The sequence below is a fragment of the Chamaea fasciata genome, unplaced genomic scaffold (assembly GCF_029207755.1).
Source record: "Chamaea fasciata isolate MVZ Bird 193981 ecotype frontalis unplaced genomic scaffold, bChaFas1.0.hap1 SCAF_3, whole genome shotgun sequence".
Classification (NCBI taxonomy): Eukaryota; Metazoa; Chordata; class Aves; order Passeriformes; family Sylviidae; genus Chamaea; species Chamaea fasciata.
This window is the reverse complement of record NW_027094088.1, coordinates 82949089-82976499: the sequence shown is the minus strand read 5'-3', so window position 1 is coordinate 82976499 and position 27411 is coordinate 82949089. Positions and strand designations below refer to the sequence as shown.

At 40.2% G+C, this 27411-nt stretch overlaps 1 protein-coding gene across 4 annotated transcripts in view; it reads right to left on the bottom strand.

Moving 5' to 3' along the window:
• The window catches only part of FILIP1 (filamin A interacting protein 1), a 101435-nt gene that overhangs the window by 36208 nt on the left and 37816 nt on the right, over window positions 1-27411 (bottom strand). For all 4 annotated transcript variants that reach the window (XM_066179668.1, XM_066179669.1, XM_066179667.1 and 1 more), the window contains 3 exons: window positions 22779-23057; window positions 5547-5720; window positions 3341-3519 (listed from right to left, as the gene is read on the bottom strand). In XM_066179668.1, coding sequence (XP_066035765.1) covers window positions 3341-3519; window positions 5547-5720; window positions 22779-23051 — 626 coding nt within the window. In that variant the 5' untranslated portion in view covers window positions 23052-23057. Of the gene's footprint in view, window positions 1-3340; window positions 3520-5546; window positions 5721-22778; window positions 23058-27411 lie in introns of those variants that run through there.

Below are 27411 nucleotides of genomic sequence, written 5' to 3'. Positions count from 1 at the left end.
CAGGGCACAAGAAAAGTTTTTCAGAGATTAGCACCTCTAAAAATGTCAGCATTTTAAACCTCATCTCCTCGGTCAATCAAAATGTTGAAGAAACGCTGAGATTAGAGAGATCTCTATCCTTTTCCACTAGAAAAAATAAAGCCCTGCTGATCAAATGAAAAAGTTTATATTTGATAAACTAAAGATTTCCCCCCAATTCTGCCCCCAGTTCCCTAAAAGGGAAGGCAAGAGGGCTGGGACTAGTCAGCACAGAGAACAGCCAAGTACCATTTCATGTTAAGCCTGCTTTACACAAGAATTTTTGGGGTCATGAAGTACCAATAGCTGGTTTAGCTGTGCCCAGCTCAGCCCAAAGTCACGCCACCAGCTCCCTCCCCAAAGAACTGCTGAAGTTCATGAGGGTGCCTGTGCTGGGAAGACTAATTTTATCCCTGAGGCTGCTGATGCCTGGTTTGCTGCTCTCCAAGTGCAAGCCACAGCATCTATGCAGTTCTGACCACACCCTTCATTCTCCACCTCTCAGACCAGAGACTCCTTACATCACCATCCATCATCCAAGTCTTTGAGGGGGCCTGGGGGCCTTCAGCTCTTCTCCATATTCCTCAGCCTCCCAAGGAGGCTCCAGGAAGATGTCTGCTTCTGCATTCCCTGGAATTGGAAATACTCAAGGACAACTTGATGTTAGAGGAACAGCAGCTGAGGTGGGCAAGCATTGAAAAGGGAAATTTGATTGCATAGAAAAATAGAAAATACTGTCCATAACTTTCAAACATCATTAGATGTTATTATAGCGCACTATAGGGAAATTTGCAAAACACTTCAGCCACAACATCTGTAAAAGCACCTTCCACTAAAATAACCAGATTTCTTTCATCTCCACCTGGCAAATGGTCATCACTACTCTTTTCCTGCAACATGCCAACTTTTTCCACAATCCTTCTTCAGGTCAGCTGCACTTGGTCTTGCAGAGACAACACCAACAGTGAGGCCCTTCAGCCGTCTGCATTTACCCCATGCCCCCCCCCCCCCCCGTCTACATTTTGAATATCCCAGTGCACAATTTTCTCCATTTTATACTTTTCATGCATCATTATTTTTGAGAAATCACGTTTTCTTGTTATTTCCTTCCTATATGAGACTGACCTAATAATCAGTCACCCATAGGAACTGTTTGCTTTCATATCATGTTGTTGTAGATGGATTAGAGATAATGTATGAAAGCCCATTTTAAAAAATATTCCAAAGTAAATACATTAAGAGAGTGTTAGACATACATTACAACTGAGGTGTGTTTCTTTCTTAAATAATTGCCTTTTTGCTTTGTTCAAACTTTCAAAGACAGCAAAAGCAGATGTGGCCTGTGAAAGTTGATGTAGACAACAATGGTTAGGAAAGATTGATAAAATACTGTGAGGAAAGGAATTACTGAAACTACTTAGATCCAGTGTAGACATTATTACTTCTCTCATTGTAGCAGACTGCTGTGAGATGGCCATCCTGCAGCACTGTTCTTCCTCTGGCTCACCCTGTCTCATTAACATTATAACTGTTGAGTGCAGCAGAGTGGCTGACGGGCAAAGTTCAACTCTGTGTCCGTTTTCGTTTTCATGGAGACTACAAGTCTGTTCAGCTCTTAATAAAATAACCCTCAAAGTACCACAGTAAAATGAATTATATGTATAGTGGTACTTATAAGACAAGAATGCCTGTGCAGGACCTTAAAGAATGCCTTTGGGCAGGTCAGTTCTCTGTCCCAATATGCAGATTGAGTATGAGTTTCTTGTATGCTTTAATCTGTTACAATTCAATTTTTCCACTTCAAACTCTTTCTTTTTGACAAAATCTATTGCCTCTTTGGGGCCTTCCTAAGAGGTCATCTTATCACCATAGATTTGGGACATGATATCTTAGCAGTGGTAAGGCAAAAAGCTCTTTAATCACTTCATTAAAGGAAGTCAATTCAATCCAGGTCATAATAATAGACTATTTAGTGGCCTTCAAAAATTGAGAGGGGATAATAAGAAGGCAACAATTGTCAAATTAATGTGAATATTAAAATGTAAAGACAAATGTAAATGGTATTTTAACAGCACTTTTGTAGCATTTTAGTGGCCGCATGTCCACACATATGTATTCAGCATAGAGACAAAATGTCTTCTATGAAAATCAGATGTGAAGTTGCTCCTTACTTGAAAATACAACATCTTTTATTTCTTAAAACATATTTATTTTTACATTTTTCATTTTCTACTGTGAGAATCAATTTGCTAAGATGCAGAAGCATTTTTTTTCTTTAAAGTTTGCCAATCAACTGAGGAAAGTAAAGACAGAAAAAAACCATAACCCATTAAACCAGGAAATATGGTCACTGTAGCTCATGTGCCACCTACTCAAAGTGGCGCTGAACTGAGTTCAGGAAATACACTAAACAGTTTCACTCCTGGCTTTTTGCAAGTGTCTGCCACAAGCCTGTGGTTTCCTCAAAAGCCTTTCTCCTTTGAACTTGCCTTAAGCATTTTTCTTAGAGTTTTTTAAAAATAAAAAATAAAAAAATAAACACAACATGGATTGATTTCAAGCAGTTTGGTATAAGCACAAAAATTTCATATTGAAAAACTGAGGCTTTTACTGATTGCTCAGTCTTTAGCTAAGGTAGGTGATCTTTCTTTTCTTAGAGACACAGAGAACAAATTACTCATCCAACAAGCAGGATAAACACTCAAAAAAAAGAGAAAAGAAATGTGGGGTGTATGAGACTGTGAGATAAACACTGCAGATAGACCACCACAGGCTGGGCACATTTTGTAAAGCATGATAATGTTTTCTTCCAGGGGAACAGATAACTTGCCTGAGGCATGTGTCTTCAAAATATGAAAAAGAATGCAAATAATTTGTGACTTCGCAAGCCTAAATGCAAAGGGCATGGCAGAGTACCACCACTTGTGTGCCAGTATCCGGATGTGTGTTGTGGTTTTCCTTACCCTGCCCTCCCGCTGTGACAACAGTGCTTTATCCTTCACAAACCTTAGTGCTTAGCTAAGCAAGCCAGTCCCAAACTTAGCCAACATAAATAACATCTGATCAAAAGCTACCTGGAGGTGAACCCAAAATGGGCATGACTAATTCAAAACAAATTTGTTTCTTATTTCCAGCTCACACTAGAGGAACATTCAGTGGGATTCCTCCAGCTCCAGACTTGCACCATAACGTACTTACAAACAACATGTGTGGACTGACATTTACAGATGTTTTACACCTAAGTTTAGTGTCATTTAAACACAGAAAATACCAGACCATGTCACTGCTGAAGGGACAAGCACTGGGGTAGTCTTTTACTCACCTCTCCCGCTCCTGTTCCAAGAGGTTGGTAAAGTCATCGCTCTTGTTCATGTAATCTGTGTGTTTATGTTTCTCATTTTCTAGCTCATAAACGGTGCGACGATGGCACTTTTCTGCCAACAGCAGCTGTTCCAGCATGCGCCGATACGTCTCTTTCTGCTTTTCTTCAAGTCTGTCCAGCTGGATTGTAGGGAAGGAGAACAGACTCTTTTAAAGGTCTCCTTGCTTACTTCATCTGATTTATTAACCAACAATGTTGTGTTTGGTAAATGCAAGTCCTGTAATTTTACGTCTGGGTTTTACATAAAGCAGTGACTAGAAATAAGAATAACTGCCCTGTGAAAGTAATGATTTATTTGGATGACATATTAGCAATAAACATTTGCACAGTTTTCAGATACACAAAGGACAGAACTTCACTTAGCTTTAGGGTAACAAGTAATATTGTTGCAGTGCCGTATTTCCCCTGTGTTGAGGTGCTGTGCACACTCACGGGGAAAAAGCTGTAGCTCAGAACTCAGAGCCTGGGAGCATGAATTCACACACCTGTATGGGACTAGACACTTGTATGTGGAGCATAAAGTGTAATCTGAAGGCTGAAATTTAAGTTACGCGTCTTTAACACACCTGTAAGTCTGCTGAGATAAAAGATTCAAATTATTTCGATTCTGACCAGATTCAGTTTTACATTAACAAATACAATTAATTATAAGCCTTAGGAGTTTCCCCTCTGCCTCTTTTTTGACATAAATTCTCATTATTTATTCAAAACCCTTTACCCTTTCTGTCTTCTGCATTTTTTTATTAATTTAATATGCCAATTATTATTCAAACAAACATTAAAACCAGGAAGGTGTCTCTAAAAAGTTGCCAGGGCACTCCAAATCCACCATGGCTATTCATGTTGCTCCTTTTGCTGTTTCTTGGGTGCAGATAACCAACTCTAGCCTCCTCCCTGCCAAGCAGCCCTCAGCCTTGGTACTTGTCTGGTTGGTTGCCTGCCCCTGGCATGAGGGCTGGCAGAGCCTGCTCTGCCCACCCCCAACCCTTACCTTGTGAGAATCTCACCTTCCTCAGCCCCATCTGCTGCTGTTTCACAGGGTATCTCAGCAAACTAAGGGAAATAGGAGAGCAGGAGGACCAAGGCAATTTGCTCTCCAAAAGTTGACCATAGCAGTCAAAGTGAAAACATCATTGCATTTTATAAAAGAGCCAGGTTGGGTTCAGCTTGTCAGAGTAGATCTTTTGCACTTAATTTTTCTATTTCAATGTAAGCCTTGTGAATCTGCACATGATGGAAGTTTTACACTGAAGTCCCTGTCAAATTATCAGCTTCTTTGGAAAAAAAGCCTTGCTAAACTTTTAATCTTGTTTGAGAGTTTGATTTTCTTATTTACTAACATCCCAAAAATTCCAGGAAATGCTTCAATGAGGATACACAGTACAAAGATACCCCATGGTAGACACAACTCCTGGTGAACAAATTAAATGTTCTAATTGGATGAACTATGAAGACTTGGACAGGCACTTCAGTATGTTATATTTTATGTTGTTGCATGCTCCTTCCCCATGACCTGGACTGTTAAGAAACTATGAACAGGAGCAATGGCTGTTTATTTTGGCATTTACACTGGCCTCAGACATTCTCAGGTCTACTCTAATTCTCAGGTCTATTTGACATTCACTTATTGCTTAAATTTTAAAGCCAGAAGTCCTATAAGTCTCCTTTGGGGGCTGAACTGACTTTGCAGTCCTGGAGTTTAAGTGATGTAAAATGAATATGGATTTATGATCCCATAAATATAGTCAAAGTCAGTCTCCAAAGGTCTTCTTTTCTGAACTACCCTCATGACAGTGTTCTAGTATGCCAAGAAAATCAAAGAGTAGTTACCAATGCTGTGAGCAGTAGAGGTGGAAGCTTATAATTGAAAGGAATTTAAAAACTAGAAATTTAACACCCAAAGATTTTGGTCTTGCTTAACAGCACCAGCCCTAGGAACCATACAACCTCTTTATGGTTTGTGTTCAAATCCAGTGACTTCGCTTACAAATTACTCTGCACATGAGTGAACAAGATTTTGTTTTCAGTGAACAAATTCTGTGTAATCCTCTTGCATGCCTTGCATACATCCAAATTATATGAAGTCTCACTTCTGGTTAGGCTTCCCCCTGCACAGACATGATGTTGTCAATCAAGAAGTTGTTACCTCTGAAATTGGTTTTTCATAGACGTCTTCCCCTATAGACTTTTCTTGGGCAAGGATGGCATCCCTGTGTAGCACTCGAAGGACATTCTCTGGAGTTGCAGACCCATAATGAGCTTCTAAAACTTCAGGTTTGGTTTTCTCTGTCTTCAGCATGTGGATCACATCCTCCCTTGCCTGTAATATTACAAATCACTACCATGAGTCAACCTATTAACCAATGGGGAATGTAGGGAAAATAGGGGTATTTCATGTGTACAGACTGCATACACAAAAATAAAATAAATAAGAACAATGACAGGTTGTCAAGGCAAATATAAAAATTTTGGGAGATACTAGATTAAACATGATCTGCCCAATACAAATATTGCACTTTAAGGGATGAATTATTCTGTTCCTGCATGACATTACATTTGAATGCTATGAATTTTTATCTGAGTTGCAACTATAGCCAGGGAACATCATTATTCTTCATATACTGGATCTTAGTTGTTGCCCATGCTGTTCCTTGAGGGGATAAGGAAGTTAGTAGAACAAGCAGCACAAGTGACCTGAACTAGTATTTCTCAGACAGCTACTTCCTAGTCACTCCCTAACTGAATTTGTGACTAAATATTCTTTTCAAGTAAATTTTAAAATATATTTTTCTAGGTTTTTTTCTTTAAACAAAACTCTAGACATGTTGCAGGCCCCAGCTAATGAGACATTGGGAAGTCTGAGCAAATCCTCCCAGCAGTGGAGGCTGGCTGTGCTGCTGGAGCCGGGACCAGGGGTGCACCTGTGGCCAAGGGCAGCCTGGAGCTCCCTGCCCCAGGTGGAAGCCCCCCGTTTCAGGCAGCCTGAGTAAACATCTGGGCATGACGACACAGCTCTGCAAGGCCACCTGGCTATGAACAAGGAGCATTTTAAGGCTGTGCTGTGGACAAAAACTTAAGCCAGGGTTCTGTTTCTAATGGTACTTGCCAGCACCTGTTAAGCCATCTGTAAAATGGGGGCAGGGCACCTGCTCGTCTTTCAAGGCATGTTTATGATGTTATAGCCCAGGGAGAGACTGTAAAACCTACAAGTTTTTGGTGGGCAAAGGAGAGCTCCTGGATTTCCCTAGGAAACATCTTTCCCAGAAGTGCAAATGGATGGGGGAGCAGAAGAGTATGGGCATTTTTCTCTTGCCTGCCTTTCTGACAACACATGTGAGCTTGGAAGTAAATTAAACACTAAGGAAAGGTTCAGACATTTAAGGAAAAAAATCCTTTACAAATCCTGCCCCTGTGTAAACGATGATTGTTTTAAGATTTATGAACTGACCAACTCTTCATGCTTTTCCGTGCCATTCATAACAGCATTCAATTCATCCCTGTAGCAAATCTTAAATCTTTACCCAGAACCATAGAGACATCACAGCTCAACAAACCCACCTGATTTTAAAATGAGCAAGAAAATAATTTTGGGAAATGGAAAAGACCCTTTAAATTTTTTTTTTAATTTAAAACAGTCTAATATGAAAATAAATAATGAACTTCAGGCAAAGATCATGCCATTAATTAAGAACTAGCCCAATTACACTGTATAACATTTTGTAACCTTAAGTAAAATCTTTGCACTTGTCTGCAAGATACAAAATGCAAATTGGAATGGTATTCATGTTATTTCAAAATTAGACTGGGAAAGGTTCATCACTCCTGGATGTTACAACTAAGTGAATTATGTCAGCTAGTCCCAAAAAAAGGCAGAAGAGCATGTACACCTCACTACATCACATCCTGAGACTGTGCCGCTCTCAGTACACGAAAAAATTTGTTTTACGCAAGTTCTAGACAGGTTCGTGAATGTATTACTTCTGTCTGTTCCTGTAAAACTAACAGTTGTCTTAGTGTCTTCTTCACCATGAGGCCAATGCTTCTATATTGAAGTTAAAGCCTTTAAACAGTCGAATAGGATAGCATGGGAGTATGGAGGGATTTCTAAATATCCAGATTTTATGATGTGTCGTCTTAAGCCCGTTTAGGAAGAGGTAGTTTCGAGGCCATACCTTCATCCTGTCCCAGTGAACTAATTTGGTGTCCCTCTATGTGCCTCCCAGCAGGGGCCCTGTGCCACAGGCATGCTCAGGGAGAGCGCTGTGCGAAGGGAGCATGAGCACAGAGGGATGGGGATGAGGGTGCAGCTCCCTTTTACCCTGTGCACCAAGGGACACAGCCAATCGTGTTGAAATGTCTTTTTGTTTTGATTCTGAGCGCAGAAAGCTTCAGGCCCCCATTCCTCAGGGACAGGCACACCTCAGACCCTAAGCTATTTGGGAGGGGAGGAGGATGAGTTCATTCTCTCACATTGTAGTTGTTGGGCTCTGGATGGCATAATTAAACACTGACAGGGCTGGACAGAGCAGAGAGAGTCAGCTTGGGATTGGGGATTTAACATTGTGAATAGGCAGAGCAAAAAGCTGGACTCCAGTCCCTGCAATCGTTATTTGACACAGAAATAGCTGCTCTGCCCAGCAAGTGCCCCGGCCCCTGTTCAGTTGTGCACTGCCTGACTTTCCTTCGGGCCTCATTAGTCTGTCATCACTCACATTTAAAATGGAGCAACTTTAGCACAAGGGAGTAGGAGTAAGAGTCCCTGAAACAGCTAAGAATGTCCCTGCTAACTAAGAAGGGCTTCTGGATGCTGCAGGTTTGGGTCCTCCAAAAGCCAGAGGGAGCCAAGCCAGGGGAGTGGATGATGCTGAATTGAGGAACAGACACCCCAGGAAGGAAAGTAGGTGCCCAAGCTCAGTCAAGAACTTTAAAGAAAAAAAAACATTCATTGCTTCATCTTTAAAGGGAAGCAGTGACACACCTAGCTCCAAGGGAACAGGGCAGGACAGTCATCACTGAACTCCCCTCGCTGCAGCCCATGGGCAGGGTACCTAGTTCAGAATCAGGCTGAGTGGCATCATCCCCAGGGGCACAGTCATCTGTCCTCTCCTATACCCCTTTTTGGATACCCTGCACACTGCTGGCCCTCTGGATTTGGATGGTGTTAATGTTCTCTGAAACTCCTCAAGATAATATAGAGGGAAGGAGCTGAAACAGCATGGCTCTGTATCTCGTGATTTCATGTTTCTCCAAATGACCAATTTTCTCCTGAAACAACTAGAAGGGAGGTCAGATCGCCATGTTTTCTTCCGATGTATAATGATCTGCAGGAAACAGACCATTTTCAGAAAAAAAGTCAGAATAATCCTGCAGAGGAACGCTGGGGCTACTTCAAAATTCATACCTGTGAAGAGGCATGAGAGGCTCAAAGCGGAGGGCCCTAGCTAAGAAGAGGGGATTTTGCTGGCAAGCTGTTTCTATGGCTGGTGCCTCCCTTGCCCCAAAGCACAATGCTGTTTTGCATAAATCGTAAGCTAGGAGACAAGCACAAGGGAGGTATTTCAAACTGCAAGTAAACTTGCATATAAATCCCAGAGAACAGTTTTTTAGCTGTTTTGGTGGAAGGAACATGATGTTTGGCACAGGAAAATCATCTCTCAAGCCCTGTTTTTGTTTTGTTTTGTTTTGTTGGTGCTGTGATGAGAAAGAGCATCCAGTCTTGAGAAGACCGCATATTGCAACAGCTTGTAACACAATGAAACTTATTTGCAAAAGTCCAGAAGACTGCAATTAGTCTGAGAAGCCCTTTAAAGCTCTTTATACGGAATTTTAAAAATTTACTTTTATTGGTTTTCATTACTTCAATTGTCCGACAGAAAACTCCAAGCTACCTTTCTATCTATACTGTTAAGATTGTGAGTTCTTGAAAATAAAGAGACTTTTCCATTAATAAAGTGTCCCAAGTACCTGATTCTCTAAGCAGTAGAAGCAATAAAGACAGATTAAAGATGTACTAATTTAACTCTTTCAGTTGCTCTTGCTGACAGAGGAACTGCGAGGTCAAACTATGTCTAAGCCTTGTTCAGCACCTTACTGGAGGTGCCAAAATCTGAAAGCTGATGACCTCAGTTCTTGAGTACACCCATGGAGGACCTGGAGTGCTGTGGAGCACTGCTGTCCCACAAAGTTTTGTCCTCTCTCCTTTCTCTCCCCTCTAATTCCCCACTCATGAGTGCACTTACCGAAGAGGTGGTGTCTGTGTTACTACCTGGGAAATCCAAGACAATGCTCCCCTTCTCTCATGAGTGCACACTACTCGCCCAGATGGAAGGCTGATGTGAGCCCACTCCTTACAGGGCTACCCTGAAACACTCACTTTTTGGCAGAATAAAGTAGAAGGACGTTCTTTTGCTCACCGACTTGAGCAGAGCAGGGGGCTCTGTTCCAAACCTCACTTTACTACGTGCCTAGTAAAATATTTAAAAGATATAGAAAGGATGTAAAGAGGTTCCTGCATAAAATTGAAACCATTTACAAAACAATAGCATGACTCTGCTGCTTGTAAAAGGGGTCCGGCAGCCTAGCAACCAGATTCTTGGTCAATGGAAAGCCTGTTACACAAGCCGGGCGTTCAGACGTGCTTCTTCCTCATGCCCTGCCCTGCCAATTTACTACAGCCCTCTCTCCCCATTCCCACAGTCTTTGGCCTCTCCCATGAGCCTGCTGACAAAACTCAGCACCCACTAAACGGGGAATTTTTGCCACAGGCCATTTGTCACCTGGGAAATGGGACTGAACTGATCAAACTCGTTTCATATAAGGCATCTAGTAAATCGGGAAAAAGATTCAGTTGTATTCAAGATGGGCTGAATGGAGTAGAAGTAATCACTGTCAGCTAGGAGTAAAACCCAACCCAAGATCATTTGCCAGTACATGTCCTCAACTCTTCTGATTTATTTTTTGTAAGTAGCCTTCCTGCAAATTTATAGTTTGTCTCTCTCAAAATCAGTTATTGGTAACTATTACCTTCATAGCTCCACATTTGGAGGCATCTAACTATTTTAGACCTAACTACTTTAGAGAAATCTCAATATTTCACTAACATGACAACAATATTCTTCATTAGATGAAAGAAGTTTTGAAAACTCAGGAGCAGGAGTAGTGTTTACAAGAAATTCAATTTTGTAATATTTTGGCAATCTGATATTTCTTTTCTGGTTATGAAGACACTTTATTATACCTACACAAGGAAGTGCACCAAGTAGCAGATGTTTAATATTTATGAAGTTGTATTTTTCTTGCCAGTGATTAATGACAAAAAATAACTATGAAACCACAGACAGGAACCTTTACTTCTACTTGTGTTGTTGTTCCTTGCATTGCACAAAGTTCAGGTTATTTATAGCACAACAGCTGCTCTGTTCAGCATCCAAAACTAGGTAAGGTCACAGGTTATCCATGTAATGTTGGGGTCTTACCAGTGACTGATTTCCTAAATGCCAGTAGGCTTTACAAATATTTCACCTAGAGTTAATAAACATCACACTTAAGGCATCCAGAGGCAGATCAGGAGAATGTTCTCACACTGCTTTCTGCGCTGTCCAGGACACGATGTGTTGCCATCAGGGTAGGAATAGCCTTATTTCTGAAAAGTTCCATTAGAGACCTCAGGAAGTGGATATCACTAGCTTGGTTAATTGACTTTAATGAAAGAAAGCACCTTCAAGCAGGGGTACTCAAATGCCTGTATCTGCAAAACTTTCCTAACACTAATCCACTAGTCCCTGTTTAAGACCAGTAACTTCTCTTCTTTCTTATCTTAGGAGGAAACAAAAATAATTAAAAGTGTAGTTTCTTAATTTTGTCTCATAATACTATAAATAATAATACAGAATGTAATAAAAACTGCTCCTGACTGCTGGAATGACATTTTGTTAAAGGCCTGATTGCTCACTCTGGCCCTTCATACTGCTACAATGACTGAGTAGCAATTTGCCTTCCAGAACAGTTGTCCTTACTGTACAAGGCATGTTTTAAAGCAGGAAAGTTACATCCTCTACTGCATATTGCATTGTACAAAACTCCTTTTTGCTAAAAACTCAATAAATATTTTTCTCTCCTATACTAGATATCTGAAGTAGTCTGTTTGTATCACGCATTCAGTGATGCCAGCCATGCCAAATGCTGGCTAATTACATAAAATCATAGAATGATAGAAGTCCTGAGTTGGAAGGGACCCACAGAGATCATCAATTCCAAATCCTGGCCCTGCACAGGACAGCCCTGAGAATCACACCATGTGCCTGAGAGCATTGTCCAAACACTTCTCAAACTCTGTCAGGCTGGTGCTGTGACCACTGCCCTGCAGAGCCTGTTCCAGTGCCCAGCCAGCCTCTGGGTGAAAAAACCTTTTCCTGATATCCAACCTGAACCTCCCCTGACACAACTTCAGGCCATTCCCTCAGTCCTGTCACTGGTCACTACAGAGAAGAGGTCAGTGTCTGCCCTCCTCTTCCCCTCATGAGGAAGTTGTAGACTGTGATGAGATCTCCCCTCAGTCTCCTCCAGACCGAACAAACCAAGGGACAAACCCCAGCTGCTCTGTGGTTTCCCCTCTAAACCCTTCACCATCTTCAAAGCTGTCTTTTGGACATGCTCTAATAGCTTTATATCTTTCTTATATTGTGGCACCAAAACTACACACTTGAATCAAAGTAAGGCTGTACCAGCAACATGAATACATAGGGATTTTTCAAGGAAGACTTTATGTACAGCAAAGTTTTTTTCAGCCCTTTCATCTTAGCCTAATTTTCTAATACTTGAAACTGTGGATTTCACTTGCATGAATTTCTTTTAACTTCTCCGTATTCAAGTCTAGGTACACGATGTACTCTGGAGGTAGAGATTACTTCAGTGATGAAAAGTGACCATTGTTGATTGTTGATTTTGTACAAAGGGTAAGTGAAATATATATCCAGAAATACAAATGATCCCTCGTTACCTTGAGGATATTAAACAGAACTGTCCTGTGTTCTCCACACCGTGCAGAACTTTCTGGCCTTGTATGAAGCCTTTGGAGCTCTACACTGTATTGAATTTTATTGTGCGCTATCTTTCAATGATAACTCAGAAAGCTCTTCTAAAATCAATACTGGAGAATTGGCACATGATAGACCAGCTCAGCCACTGCATAAATCTTCTGAAGTGGCTCCAGAAGGATTACATCAGAAATTAATTTGGCCTCTTATGTTTGAAAAAGTCCCTACAAAAGATTGCAGAGCTGAGGAGAAGCAGCACTGAGCAATGTATTACTTCTTCCAGCAAGTTTCGAAACAGATCAAATGAGCACTAGAAGACATCTGTCTGTTATTTCCTGCCCACACAGCTTTGTTCTGCTTTATTGCCAGAGCGCTCCATGGATGATGTCACTTTTTTCTGAAGAAAACAGGCCACCAGAGCCTTTCACTGACATAATTAATTATCTGTAGTCTGGGCCACAGCCAGCAAAATTCCCATGGCAAGGCCCTGAGAAGTATTAACTCCACACTGCTTGATGTTTTCAGAATTATTATGGTCTGGGATACCCTGTCTTGTCTTTTCACACTAAAAGAGTGCTTTGCTTGTTATCATCAAACCATGGGGCAGTTACTGCAGCATATAGAATTACAGTGTCATGATATAGTCTGCACAGACGCCAGGGCCTGTCAAGTTATGGTCACTGTCAAGTTATGTGCGTGACTCTGTATGTTGGGATATGTTCTACATGCTTAAGCAATGCCTCACAATGGCTTAAGCCACTCTTTTGGGTTTGCTATATCCAGTCGTAGAATTTTGTCTCAGCCAACATTAACTGTATAATATTTTTCACATGGCCTGAGGCCCAGCAACAAGCAGAAACCACAGACTGATCCAACTAGCCATCAAGTTGCCATGTTCCTTTTGTAACCAGAACTTATTTTGTGATCTGTTGGAAGGTCTTTAGGAAAAAAAAAAAAAAAAAAAAGAAGTAACTAATAAAAGGGCAATAACAGGAAAAGCATTAATTTTCCTCTTTCTTCTTTTATCATCTGGCCCTATTAGCAGGTCTGGACCAAAGCACAAGAGACCCATGGATCATGGACCTCTTTCTTGTGCTTCACACATAAAATTACCCCACCATGCTCCAATTTCCATTCCCTAAAGGAAATAATATTTCTCATGAATTAAATTTAATTTCCAAGTGTACAGAAGATTTGTGTATGCTACAAAAAATATGGCGCTCTGATATCAATATAATTGTTCTACTATTAATTTTCCCCCATTTTTTATATTTTTTTTATTTCCTCCAAGTTCATGTTCTTCTATACTATCATAAAATTTGTTGAAATCCATTAGAAACTAAAAAGTATCCTCATTAGATGTGTAACTCATCTTGTCTAAATTGCTCTTTGCAAGTGCTGCATTGGCAGTATAAGGAACAGAAGCATATGAAATTAGATGCTCTGACCTGAATTTCAGGGATGCACTTGAAGCTCCTGCTGTGAGTACCCTGTCTCCAAGAGGAACAAATCAGCCCAGGCTTTTTTTTTTTTTTTTTTTTTTTTTTTCTTTTTTTTCTTTTTTTTTTTTTTTCCCCACAGTGATCTTGCTGCCTTCTGGTAGGAACAAGCACTCAAGGAGCAGGATGGAACAAGGCAAGCTGGAGCCAGCAGGGCTGTAACCACCAGGATGATGAAGTCAGAGGCAATCCTTCTGCCTCCTCTGTGGAGACAGGAGCATGTGGGACACTAACAGACCTAAGTCTGTGTACATGTGTAATAAACTGTATACACAACTTTCTCGTCCAAGCATGTTGTTGGCTTCAACAAGATGTTTTTGAGTACTCTGTGCTGCACAATGTGCATCCAAGTTACTGGTGGCTGGTGAATGGACAAGAACAGTAGGACTGCATAACAGCAAGCACTCACCAGCGCAGACAATTATTTGAATGGAGGAGTTGTCAGAGGAGACAATGGAAGTGGCCAAACTCTTAGTGTGAAGCAACTAGGGAGTGTGGGCAATGAAAGGCACAGAGTGAGAACTCCCAGCCATGCCCATGATGCCCTCAGTTGTCTCCAACATTCTCCTGATTCCCCCCAGTGTCTGTCCTTCCCTTTTCCCTCCCCAAGCCCCACTTGGGGACATCCTCTCCCCTCCCTGTCCTCCCACTGCATTTCCAGGAATGACTCTGAAGCCCTTCAAAATGCTATTTTACCAGAACTGCTGAGATTGCGGAGCCAATACTGGAGAACTGGGGTTTCATTATGAAGCTGCATCAATATTTCTGTTTCTGACTTGTTTAGACCTGACGGTGACAAATGTCTGGAAGTTACCGTGCAATTGTATTTGAGTTTTTTTCTGGCATGGAAGAGAAGATGCTAATTTTTTGCAAAGAAAACCAATAATTTCCAGGGTAAGAAAGACATTACTTGCAAAATCCAAACCCGTCCTGTCTCAGGAAAGGACTTCCTTCATAGTGCCTCTTTCAACAGTGCATCCTTTTGGGTGCCACATTTGCACAGCCCTCTGAAATAAGTCAGACTTCACTTTATTTTGGACATCACACAAACACTCGAGGCAGCAGTTTTGTAAGATGTGGCAAGACACAGGATGTTCAATAGGACCTGCAGTTTTCTATGTGAAAATGTTACATTTCTCTCTCTTTGGTCAACCAATAGGTGGAGCCTTTAACCCTAGAAACAAGACATTTTCTCAGCCATGTTATCGCAATTATAATGTAAAGACATATTTGCATTTATTAAAACTTGCTTTGGATGAAAAATAATCTGTTTTGCTCTCAAGAGCTTATCTGATCCTCAGCTAGAGGACAACAGACAAAAACTTAGTAAATACACAACTGGGGCAGCAAAGTTAATAAAAACAGGTTCACCTACCACTGCAATGTTAAATTAACAACTGGTGACTCAGAGTACTGGACAGCATTATGACACATAAGACATATGCTCGTTGCAAGCTCTCCAAAGAATCCCAGGTATTCTAAAGCCAGAGAGCTCATGCATTTGACACTGATTGCAAAATGATCGGCCGTGTGCTCTCCCACAGAGTGAACTGTGCCTCAAGAAAAATGAGAAAAGATACAAACTTCCTCATTACTGTTGCATTGAATATAAAATTTCTAGTAAGCAAATGCAAAGAAAAATAAATAGTCAAATTATATCATTATTTAAAACTAATTTTTAGAAGTTTGCAAGAGAGGATCAGTTTGGAACAAGACCAAAACTTAAAAAGCTGGTTGTGGGCAATTCTGTTCTGTTTTGAACAGAAGACCAAGAATTTTTGGGAAAAAAAAAAAAACCCAAGTTTTTCACACTCTTCCTTGCACTCTAGATAAGATGTTCAGTGGATCAGAGACACTTGCCAATTATTCCTCTCTCTTCTGATCCTTCAAGCCGAACTAACACAACAGATATAGCTCTGTACAAGTACAGCTCAGGCATTAATAGAGAATGATGTTACAGTGTCTTTGTGAAAGAGATCTTCAGCCTACAGCTGTCCAGGGACAGAGACATTTTATTGAGGATCATTACTTTGGAAAGCATATAATTCTAAAGCAATTTTAGTACCAAAGAGATGGATGGCTATCATTCCTATGGTTGATAGTACCTCTGCTCTTTATTTCAGAGGGAGCAGGAAATTGCCTAAATAGCACAATTTAAATGTATTTCAGTGTGCTGTCTTACCTTTTTTCTTTTTTTCTCTCACAAAACAGCTGGATTTTATTTTAAAAGTTATGATTTTGGGACTTGCTAGACAAGTTCTTCTTACCTCCTATGTCTTCTACACTTTGCACAGCAGTGAATGTAAGCTACAGAAAATAAAGCATACTATTCTGGACAAAATTAATCTATGGCTATAAATTATTCAATAAAAATAAAAGAGAGCATCTGTAGTCTTTTTTTTTTTTCTGCAAAAGCATTCTTCACCAGGAAAACACAAACAAACCAGGGGCCAGTAAGAGAGGAGAGAATTTTTTATCTCATTGTGCTGATACGCACATTTTTAGGGTTTGTTTCTAGGCTCTTATTTTGCTACACTGTGGATACCATCTTTCCCTTCATTTTCCTGACTTTTTTGTGCCCACTTTCCATGTCTCTAGCTTGGCTCCATTTATCTCTGTTGTATTCCCCTTTTGCTTACACTCTTTTTCTTCAATTGGCCAGCCTCTTTCCCCTCATTCCATTCTCCTTAAGTCACCTCTCCCTCCTCACTTAACCCTATCTTTTCTTTTTCCTTGTAGCTCTGTTCTTGCCAACGTTTTTCCCTTGGGGAATTTGTATTTTCATCTGTGTGATATGCTCATAAATCCTAAACTATTTCAATTCAATCAACAAGACTTCGCAGATACCCTACATGCACTTTTCTCTGGCTTTACCTATTCTTTCTGCCTTGGCTCATCTGCAGCTCGTTAATCTGTGCTATTTTGCTAATGACCATTTGAAAACTCCTTCTCTTCACTGCTTTCTCTGGTGACAATGCAACTTGCCCCAGCTTTCTCTTCTGATTTCAGTAAGTGCACAAGAAGCACATCTGGTTTCTACCTACCACCCACCTATCTGTCCCATATTCCTCATTTGAGCTTTCAGGCAGATCCATTTATTTAATAATATTTATTAATATTAATGCAAGCATATTTTAAAAAAGGCACTGAAGAAAAATATAGAAGTCTGTACAGTGTTTTTAACTAAACAATAACTAGGTGCCTCCCCCAATGTTGTTGCAATATCTTGGAAAAGTCAATACAAAAGCAGCTTGAGACATTACATGCAAGTTTACACATTGCAGCAAGAGGAAAAAGAGACGGAGAGAAAAACATCACAACAACAGCTACAGAGTCAAATTCTCTTGCTTATACTAGTCATACTGACAAGTGGTGGGAAGGCCAAGTAATGCCATGCCTTAAGAGAAAGGCAAATATGAATCCAAATGCACAAGGCACCAGGGAGCTCTCTCCTACAGCAAGGACCATGTGCAGTTCCAGCTACAGACATGGAGAAAGGTGAACCCAGGGTCTAAGTGCTGCTGGTCAAGGGGTGATGAAGACATGGAGAGCCTGTTTGGCCAGAGGACACTGAAAGGATGTGGTACAGATAGCACAGCAAAAACAAAGGCTCAGAGCATGCAAGACTGCTGTCTACAAATGCATCAGGCATTAAAGACAGGAGGGAGAGTGGTGGTCTTTCAAAGCAGGATCACTGTACAGAAGAGTTTCATAAAGGTTTCACTAGACATAATTAAAATTCCATTAGAAATTAAAAGGGAGAAATCAGCTTAACATTAAAGCTCTTCAGTTCTGGGACTATTTTCCAAAAGGAGTAGTCAAAGTAAACAACCCACCTAATTTTAAAACACAGCTTACTAACTTAACAACAAATGTTAAATGGAGCATTTTCCTAAAAAAATTAGGTGCTGGGATTTGGTATACAGTAGATCTTCTACAATTTTATCTCCAGAATTCTCAGGTCAGTCAATGTATCTGCTGTATAACGATGAGGAAAGCCTGAGTGGAGAAGTGACAAAAAGGTAGAGTAAGAAAAAAGGTCACAACTAGAGAAATAAAGAATGGAAGAAAAGTGAATAAGGAAATTTAGATCTTAGGGAAAAGAACAGAACAGAGTGATTATAGAATAAAATGTACTATATAATATGTAGCCCTACAAAAAGGAACGAAAGTAGAAAGCAGAAAAATGGAAACAGTAAAGAATTTTCCTTTCCTTTACGTTTACAAAGCATAGTTTTCTGCTAGAAAGACAGACAGAAAATTAATTTAAAATACCTTTTAAAATGTAAAAATGCAATGGGCAGTTTATCACCTATACCCATGTGAGTTAATTGACTTTGTTAAGAGAGAGGATTTTCCTCGTGGCTGGATGTGCAGCCACTGATCGCTAAGTGTTTCATAAGGACCTTACAGGAGAGAACAAAACACAGAGTCCTCTGGTAACCTTTTCCTGATCCACCCAGGCTGAGAAGAAAGTCTTGCAGCCCACCTGAAGGTGAGATCCTCCTGTCTCTGTTGGATGAGAGAGCTCCTCCCCCAGGACTGTCTTGTTTCAGCCACCAGCAACCCATACCTGCCCTTCAAGAAACTATTGCTCTGACACCCCGTGTAAGCACTCACATTAACCATTAAATGCAATCTTGAATAAATAATTATAAGGGATGGACTTCTTTGACAGCAGAGTGATTTGGTCTCTCCCTTTGAACAAGGGATGCTGTATAAATAGGTTTACCTCTGAATATCTGCTACACAATGTTTCCCTTCAAATATCAAACCAAACCCAGTATTACATTAGAGCATTTGAAAGTCTGAGGACTTGTCAGAAATTGTGTCCTGTAATTAATTTCTGTATCAGTTGTATATTAAACATACTGTTCCTCAAGACATCACATTTCACACACTGCCCATCTGCACCCTCAGGTCTGCAACAGAGGAAATGTGCAGCTGACAACTTAACATGTATTTCCTTTACACCCCATGGCTGCATGGCTTTGAGGAGCTCTGCACCTCAACAGTTCCAGGCTCTGAGGAAACATTTCCCTCAGCCCTAAAGCATGCAAGGGACCTCAACAGGAATGGGGGGGGGGGGGGGGGGGTGAACTACAGGGGATGAATGCTGTGTTGGCACTGGAGAAACACAGTAAAACATAGTCTATAATAAAGGCCTCAAGTGGAAAAGTTGCTCCTTTTTAAATTGGTGTGAAATATAGGAAACTGTCTACCAAGCTTAAATTGTACTCCAGCAGTAGGCACAGAATTTGGATAAGAAATGATTTTTCTTGAAAAACCTAATGATTTGTAGTGGGATGCTGTCTTTATAAATAAATTTTTAATTATTGTGGGTGTTTTTCCAAAACATGCAATAAAAGAGTGAGTTGTAAACATGTAGGAATACTGCTCCTCATTTCCTTTTGGGCCCCCAGTCAGGAAATGTTGAAAATCAGTGTTGGTATTGCTGAAGATTAATGGCTGCTGCTCAGAAACCGTACAGAAAGGGAATATATTCCTGCCAGGACAAATACATAGGCCGTTGGACAAAAATCTGTGACCCACAGATAGTATTATATCATCATTGTAACAACCCACACTGTCTGTCTTGCTCTGTAATTAATAAAATTCACATAGGTTTGACTGAAATCACTGTAACAACCAAGCAAATTAATGCCATGCCTTCATGGTCCAATTTATTCTAACGGTATTTGAAGTTTTCTTTTCAAATCAGCTTTACATATTTAAAAATGAGATTTTTTTCTTCAGGTATAGGAAGCAATCCTTCATGGATTTTTTTTGCCACTATATGTTCAATATGGGTTTAAAGACCATGTAATAACTACTTTTTTTATATGAGCAGTTAGATCTCACAAGAGAGCATACACTCCACTGAGCTATAGGGCCATTAAAATAAATCCCTGTCATCAGTTCATTTGCTTCCCACTCTCCTTCAAAGAGGCTGTACTTAAGAGCTCTCCTGCCATGTATATTGGGGCACATTCTCACCATCACAGCTTCTGTAAACTTTTTCTTCCCTTTTGTTTTCTTACAAAATAAGGCAAAGGCTACCGTGACCTCAGATGTTTATGAAAAGCTTTCCTTCTCTATATTCAGTAAATGCACAGGCTCCAGCCGGGAAACATGAAGACAGGCAGAGCTGAGTCCAACTTGGTTCTAGAAGCTAAAGCACAAGCTACCTGAGGGTACTAAAATTTTAAAGACCAATCAAGGTAAAAATGAGGACATTAAACATCATTGCCAGGGCATCTCTCCATGGTTTTCTGGCATGTTTGGCTACAAAATGAAGAGCTGGGGTATCAAGTCGTGAAGTAAGTAGTCAATATTGATACCAGGATCAATGTGGTGTGGGTCTGTGTTGTCAGATGATGTGAGCAGTGAACTAAGCACAGGATGCACATGAATACATTACCAGTTTACCCCGCTAACCCCACAGTTGTCAGGACCAGATTACCTCCGATGGATTAGCTCACTGTTTGAGGGTTCCAAGGCACTGTCACCCTGGTGATCTGGGCATAAGATGCCCCCTGCTCATGGCTGAGTAAACAATCATGGTATTTTATCCCATTTTCTTATTCAGAAAGTAATGCATCTCCCTACAGGTACATCCTGATGTTATTCTCAAAACAAAATCTTCTTACATATGCCTAAATAATGTTTGCTTTGCCAGTATTGAAATGGCTTCAAAGTAAACTTGCGGTGTGATTTGTCAGTCCAACAAAACGCCAGCCAGCCACCAGAGATGTCTGAACAGATCTGAAAATAAAAAGCCATGAAATGACTCAGTGCATTAGGTCACTGTGACAGCCAGGAGGTAATACCAGAGTATTTACTTTGGCTGGAATCTTCTTTGGCTCATCTTCATTTGTTGTGTTAAAGCCAGGCTCTCATCTCAAGCCAAAGTGCTGTAGCTTGCCCACTTCAGAGATGGGTCAACACAGGTACCAGGGAAATAACTAAAATGAGGGGTTTGACATGAAATTAAAAACCTCTGTGGAATAAAAATAATGACTTTCTTCCCTGCCTGGCTGCAAGGAGCAGAAGAACAGATGCACTCTACTGTTACCAGTGTGGTTGTCCCCATACCCTCCTGTCATGCCAGGAAGCTTCAGCAGTGCCTAACATCTCCTTGGGCTATGTATGAAAACCCCTAAAAGTATAGCCCAGGATCTATTCCCATCATCCCCATAGAGAAAATGAGAACATGGGCAGTCCTTCAAAGGTTGTGTAACTACCCCACAAAGTAAAAGACTACGGTGAAGAACAGGACAATTACTCAAACAATAAAGACCACATTTATTGCCACACAGGAAACATTAGTGACTTTCTTCACCTCCCCCTTCCAGACCACAACGGTGACTTCAGGGTAAATCTTTCTGAACAACATGAACATGATACATTTCTGTTGAGGTTTGGCTTTGTTCACCACAGAAGCTACACACTAGCTCCATCTCTAAGGAAATTATATATACAAGGTTTTGAATAGAGTAAAATGAAGCACAATAAAAATGGTTACTTTTCTGTAATGATAATTTCTTTTTACCACTGCAAAATTGCATTCAACAGATTTTCTTCCTTTTTTTTTTTCCTGCAGTTTTTTGTTGTAAAATGACCATTGTCTGTCTTTGACAAAATTATTTATTTTGAATGCATAATTCTTGTAACTTGAGAGTAGTTTCTGACAAACTAGAGGTGAATTAAGTCAGAAAAAGTGATACTTAATGATACTTAGTGAGATGGCATCTCAGAGTTGTGGAAATGGTGATCATGTACCAAAGAAATTAACAGAACAATTGCTTCTTGTAATCAGATAAGATGGTAACAAGTTCAACATTAAAGTGATAATGTTATGAATGTGGGTTTCAGGGAGAAAGTAAAGCCTTCTATGAAAAGCTAAATAGTAATGGTTAATTGGAATAAAGGGATTAAGACAAAATGTTTTCACACTGGTCGGGTGGCTTTTTTCTGCTTGTCCATAGGTTCAGTGAAAAAGGTCATTAAAGTACAACCAAAAAGAACATATGAATTTGACAAGCAGTCCTACCACAAAAGGGGGTAAGTTTTGAAAAGCCACAAGTCTTCATACTGACTTTTTGAAATACCATGTTTTAACTGAAATTCTCTGAAGGCTCACACTACAGAGAGTTCAATGATTTACTAGCATTAAAGAGAACCTCAAAACTGGACGTCCATCTGGGGACAAGTTAAGTGCAAAATCAGGCTGACTGCTATCAAGGACTTACTGCTGGGCTGAATTACCATGCAAACCAGGACAACTGAGAAAGCTTTCAAGCAAGCAAGCACTACTCCAAGAAATAAAACTAATGGATCTTCGAAAGGCAAGGAATGTACAAAGCACCAGACTCCAGAAATCAGACAGGACAGGCAGAGCTTTGGCTGAGCCCTATCTAAATATGTGGAGGTTCCAGGGGACATCTAAGTTCATTTTCAGTATTCCTGACTTGTTATTTGCCTCTTGAATATTTTCAATAATAATTGTAAGCACATTCACTACCTTTACTTGTCTTCCCCTCCCCTCCTTCTTCCCACCCACCACTGATTCCCCTGTGGTTGTTTTCAGCCTCACCTGCAGATCCACATTTGTTTGTCAGGTGTTTCTTTGACAGGTGTTTATAATTTATTTTGCTTTGATAGCTGCACTGGTAAAAAAAAGGCATCACTTAAAATTATGACTGTTAAACACCAACTACCACTGCTCTCTCCTTGTGGTCGCCTTAAATATGCATGTTCCTGTTAGTTAAGCCCTGTGCTCTTTGGACAACCTAAAAATAGATAGGTACATAGAAAACGTGGTTTAGAAGATGTTTCATTTACCTGCAATTCTCCTTCCATTATACTGAGAAGTTTTATCAAGTCTTCTTTAGAAAGCTCTATGGACTTCTTGTTCTTTCGCTCACTAGGACCAGGTGACTTTGAGTGCCGTTTGACAGTTGCTGAAACCATGACCTCATCTTCCTTCCGATGAGGTTTGTTCTTTTTCTTGGCATCCTCCTGAAGTTTTTCATTCTCTGCATGGCTGATGACAGGCTTGGAACTGGAGAAGTGCCCGTTAGACGAGCTTTCTCCACCTTGGTTTCGGGATCTCATCCCTGCCTAGAAAGAAACAAACATAAAGATGCATTTATAAACAAAATTACTTACAAAAAAAGAAAGCCACAGTGAAAATACTGTCTTTAGTAAGAAAACAATCTTCTAAAAACTGAAGAATACTGTCATACTCAAGAGACTGTGGTAGAAAGCTCAACCATTTCAACAACTCTGTGTGTGGCAGAAAACAAGTCCTGAGGCAAGGTTAGCCACCTTTTTCAGCAAGCCAAATGCTGATATGAGTTTAAATGTATGGAACTTAAAAGTGATGTGGGATAACATGTTCCAGTGTTTCCTTTTCTTCAGTTGACTTTTTTATCATTTAGAATTCAACACTACAAAACAAAGCAGGTTGTCAAATGGATCTTATTTTAATACGTGGCTTACTTGAGAAACAGAAATGCAATTAAATTTTTGAAAAGCATATTGCTGGAGTATAAATCCTCTATGAGAGTGGAGTGCCAATGCATGACAAATGTAAGTCTGCTGTTTCTCTGAAATAAGTAATGATTTTATAGCAGGTAACCAAGAAAAATGAGGAATGCAGAGTGAATCAGGTGGCAAATACTGCACAGGATTATTAGACAATAAGTTCCATAAAGGAAAGTAGAAAAGCAGTCCGCAAAATGAACACAAAGGGTACGAAATCACTAAGACATAAATGGGCAAGATCAACATACTCTTTCCAGAAGATTCAGGGTTTCTCCAAAATATCAGGTCATGGTTATTCAATGCTCACATTTCTGTCTTCTTAAGCACCTACACTGAGTCTTAGACTACAACAGCAAATGTTCCTCAGCTCTGTCACTTGACCTACTGTATTGCTAAATTTTTATAGCAATAAACCTAATGAAAAACATCCCACTGCTTCCAAGTATTTCTTCTCATTTAAATTAATTTCTGGTGTTAGTCTGCAGTTTGTTCATTAGCCAAATGAACGCTTTTCAACATCAGTAACATCACACACTCTTTTGATAAGGAGTTCAGAGCAGCAGTTCACCAGTGATGGAGCAAAACCTAAAATACATTGACTAATCAGCTTTGCAGACTAATCACTGGGTCTGCAATGGCTTGCCTACATACTTGACTCAGGCCAGCATTATAATATCTTGCCACAATGAGCCTCACACTTTTGTAGTTTCACACTCAGCATGAGGATTGTCTTTTTATTATGACTGGTTACTCATGTCTTCACTAATTCAGTGGAATTCATCCAGCAGCATAAATAGGGAGAGAATTAGACCCTATATTCTGGAGTGAGAGAGTTTCACAAAGAGATTCCTTGCATTGTAGGTCTGCTCTTATCCAAACAATATGTGATACAGGTATACAATGGCCCTTAGCTTCCTGAATGCTTATACAGGGTGTTTTTCGTCAAATAGTTTGGATTAAATACATGAATTACACTTTCTAAAAACAGATCTCCATTATAAGCATGAACAATACCTGAGAACCTCAGGAAATCTTTTAGGTTTCAGATTTATAATGGAAAAATAAACATAGTACTATGTTTCCTCTCAGATAGGGCTTTTCAATTTGTTTAACTTTAATGGGTTTGAAACTTTCCAACCACGCTTCCTCTCAGGAGAGAGCACTTGGGATTCAATCTGTCTCTATTTTCTAAGTGTTTCCTTCTGAGTCCCTGTGGGCTACAGCCTCCAGCCACTTTCATCTCTAAATCAAACCTATTTTTAATGGCTTACAGTGAATAGCTCCATGGCTCCAGGACATCCTACATGTTTTAAGAACAAATATTTGAAGACTGTCTTGTATATGTTTTTCAGTGAAAAACAGATTATTATATTACAGTATATTCTGCTTAACAACATGCCATGTTAGGCATTTTTTCTGTAGTAAGATGACTCAACTTATAGACCGGATGGTGCGCAATTAATGTTAAATTTAACTTATGACTGATTGAGACACATCATCAACCTGAAACACTGCATTATCAACCAGATGCACTTAGCTGAGTATATTAGACTTCATGAAAGGTGGTGTGTCACCAGTCACAGCAGAGATCAACACAGCCACTTTGATCCACCTTGTCCTTGTGGGAGCTGAGCTAACAATTCATGAAGCCATGTAAAGACTGAGCAGCTGACTACAGGCTTATCAACCTGTTAACAGAGGAATTAGGAATGCCTATTTCAAGTGTGCTCATGCTCAATGTAAATCAATAGAGGCCCACAAAGGACAAATGCAAAATTATGTTTTCTTCAAAATTCATTAAAACAGTAACAGAGAGGCTTAACCAAATGACCTGGTGTTTCATATCATCTGGCTGATTAGCATATGATTGCTGTTAAAGGAGATCGAACTTGGCCTCTTTCCAAATTTCTTTTAAACTTATAGATTTATTTTGCAGCAAGCCTCACCTGACAGTAAGTGTGGCAGACAGTCTGCCACACTCAGGGACAGTGCCCCTAACAGCCTTTCTTTGTGTGAAAGCCTGCCAAAATCAGAGTAATGCTAACACTTATTCTCTCTTCCCTTATGATGTTGATACTTTTTCAACATGTTCCCCAAATGCAAAGGTGTCACATGCTGAAGCTGGAGATGCAGGTGACAGAAATTTAATGGTGACAGAAAAGGCCAAGGTTTTGATATTCACACAGTAATTTCCAAGGACTTTAAGGGCCAAAATCAACGGTATGATCCAGCTGTTGTGCAGTGCTCTAGGAATATAAAGCAGCTGTAAGGATGACTGAGTTTTAATTAGAACAGCGTGAAGTAGCCAGAGCATACCAGTGATGTTGGCTGAAACACTGTGTGCTGGAAAGGAGTGCTCAGTATTATCATTTTGCATATCCATCTGCATTTCTGATGTCATCACGATAAAGAAAACTTTCTGAGTATTTGCATGACATTATTTCAGTATGCAAATATCCAAATCCCAAAACCTTGCTTATCTGTTGTTTCACCAGAGTTCCAAAACTGATTCTGGCGACACTGCCAGTCTAACGCTGGTAACAAATGACCTCCTGCTGTCAGTCCTGATCACATCTCCATATCTTACAGCATTCTTGATCTGCTGAAGGGATTGTGTTCCCTGAAGAAATAGCTCATATGATTTATAACAACTTTAGCATTTAACTCTACTTTCCCCCCCCCCCCCCATCCTTATCATATCACATATTAAACTGGAAACCTTTCCTAACAGTTTCCAGTCAAACAAGAAGACTTTATGTGATCAGTCACCTTGATTTTGACATTTATTGGCTACTCATTTCAATATGTGCTCACAGCATTGGTACTCAGCATGGGAACTCTTCAGCCCCTCCTCTGGTTCAGTCATTTGTTAATCTTTATGCACAAAGGACAAATGCTATGATTATTTACTTGAGCCTTTATTGTTGTTCTGGGCATGGATCCTTCAGGTTTCACAAGTTAGAATCCACACAAGATTTTATGAAATAACCTTTATGTTAGTTTTACTGACATCAGGAGGAAATCTGTGAGGAATTTGCTGAGTAGGATGTCAGGAGAGGACAGGCTGCATGCTATTCCAAGTCTTTCCCCTGCGGATGGCAATATGTTCTCCCTAAAGCTCTTGAAATGGCAGGTTATATTAGGTTCTGTTACTAGTTCTGTTAGACTCAGATAATGCAAAGGGGTTCTTTGAACTTAATGTGTAGCCCCTCTTGCTAATTGGACATGATGATTTTGGCTCCATAGTAATTTCCCTTAAAATAATAATAATAATGTAATAATACATGCACACACACACAAAAGTTGATTTAAAGCCATGATATGGTTGTTGCCATTGGCAATAAATTTGTAGTCTGGATCTCAGTCGCAGATCTAACTGATTAGAGTATGACATGAAAGTGCTGGGTTTCTGACAGGCTAACAAAGTATTATTGTAGGGACAGTGCAATTGGGTTAGTGAACCAAAACTGGAATTTGTTTCTCTGCTGTGGCTTTTGGAACTGTATCTTTCAGGGGCTCTGCTGTGCAGGAATTTGGAGCAGAGCAAAGTGATGTGCATAAGTGCCTGGTACGCAGGTTTGATTGAGGAGAACTCTGAAACACTGAGCAAGACAAATTTCTGCCCGGTGATTACAAATCAATATACAGGACTAGAAGTGAAAAATAATTTAAATATACTCAAACTGGAGACCAAATAATATAAATCTTCCATCAGATCTGAAACACTCCACAAATGATGAGGAGAGCTAGAAAAAATTTTAAATAGTGTCAGTCTGTATCTGAAAGTAGTAGGTACCAATTAAAAAAAAATCAAAGACAAGACAAAATAAGAGAAAAGACAAGAGGGGAGGGGAGGGGAGGGGAGGGGAGGGGAGGGGAGGGGAGGGGAGGGGAGGGGAGGGGAGGGGAGGGGAGGGGAGGGGAGGGG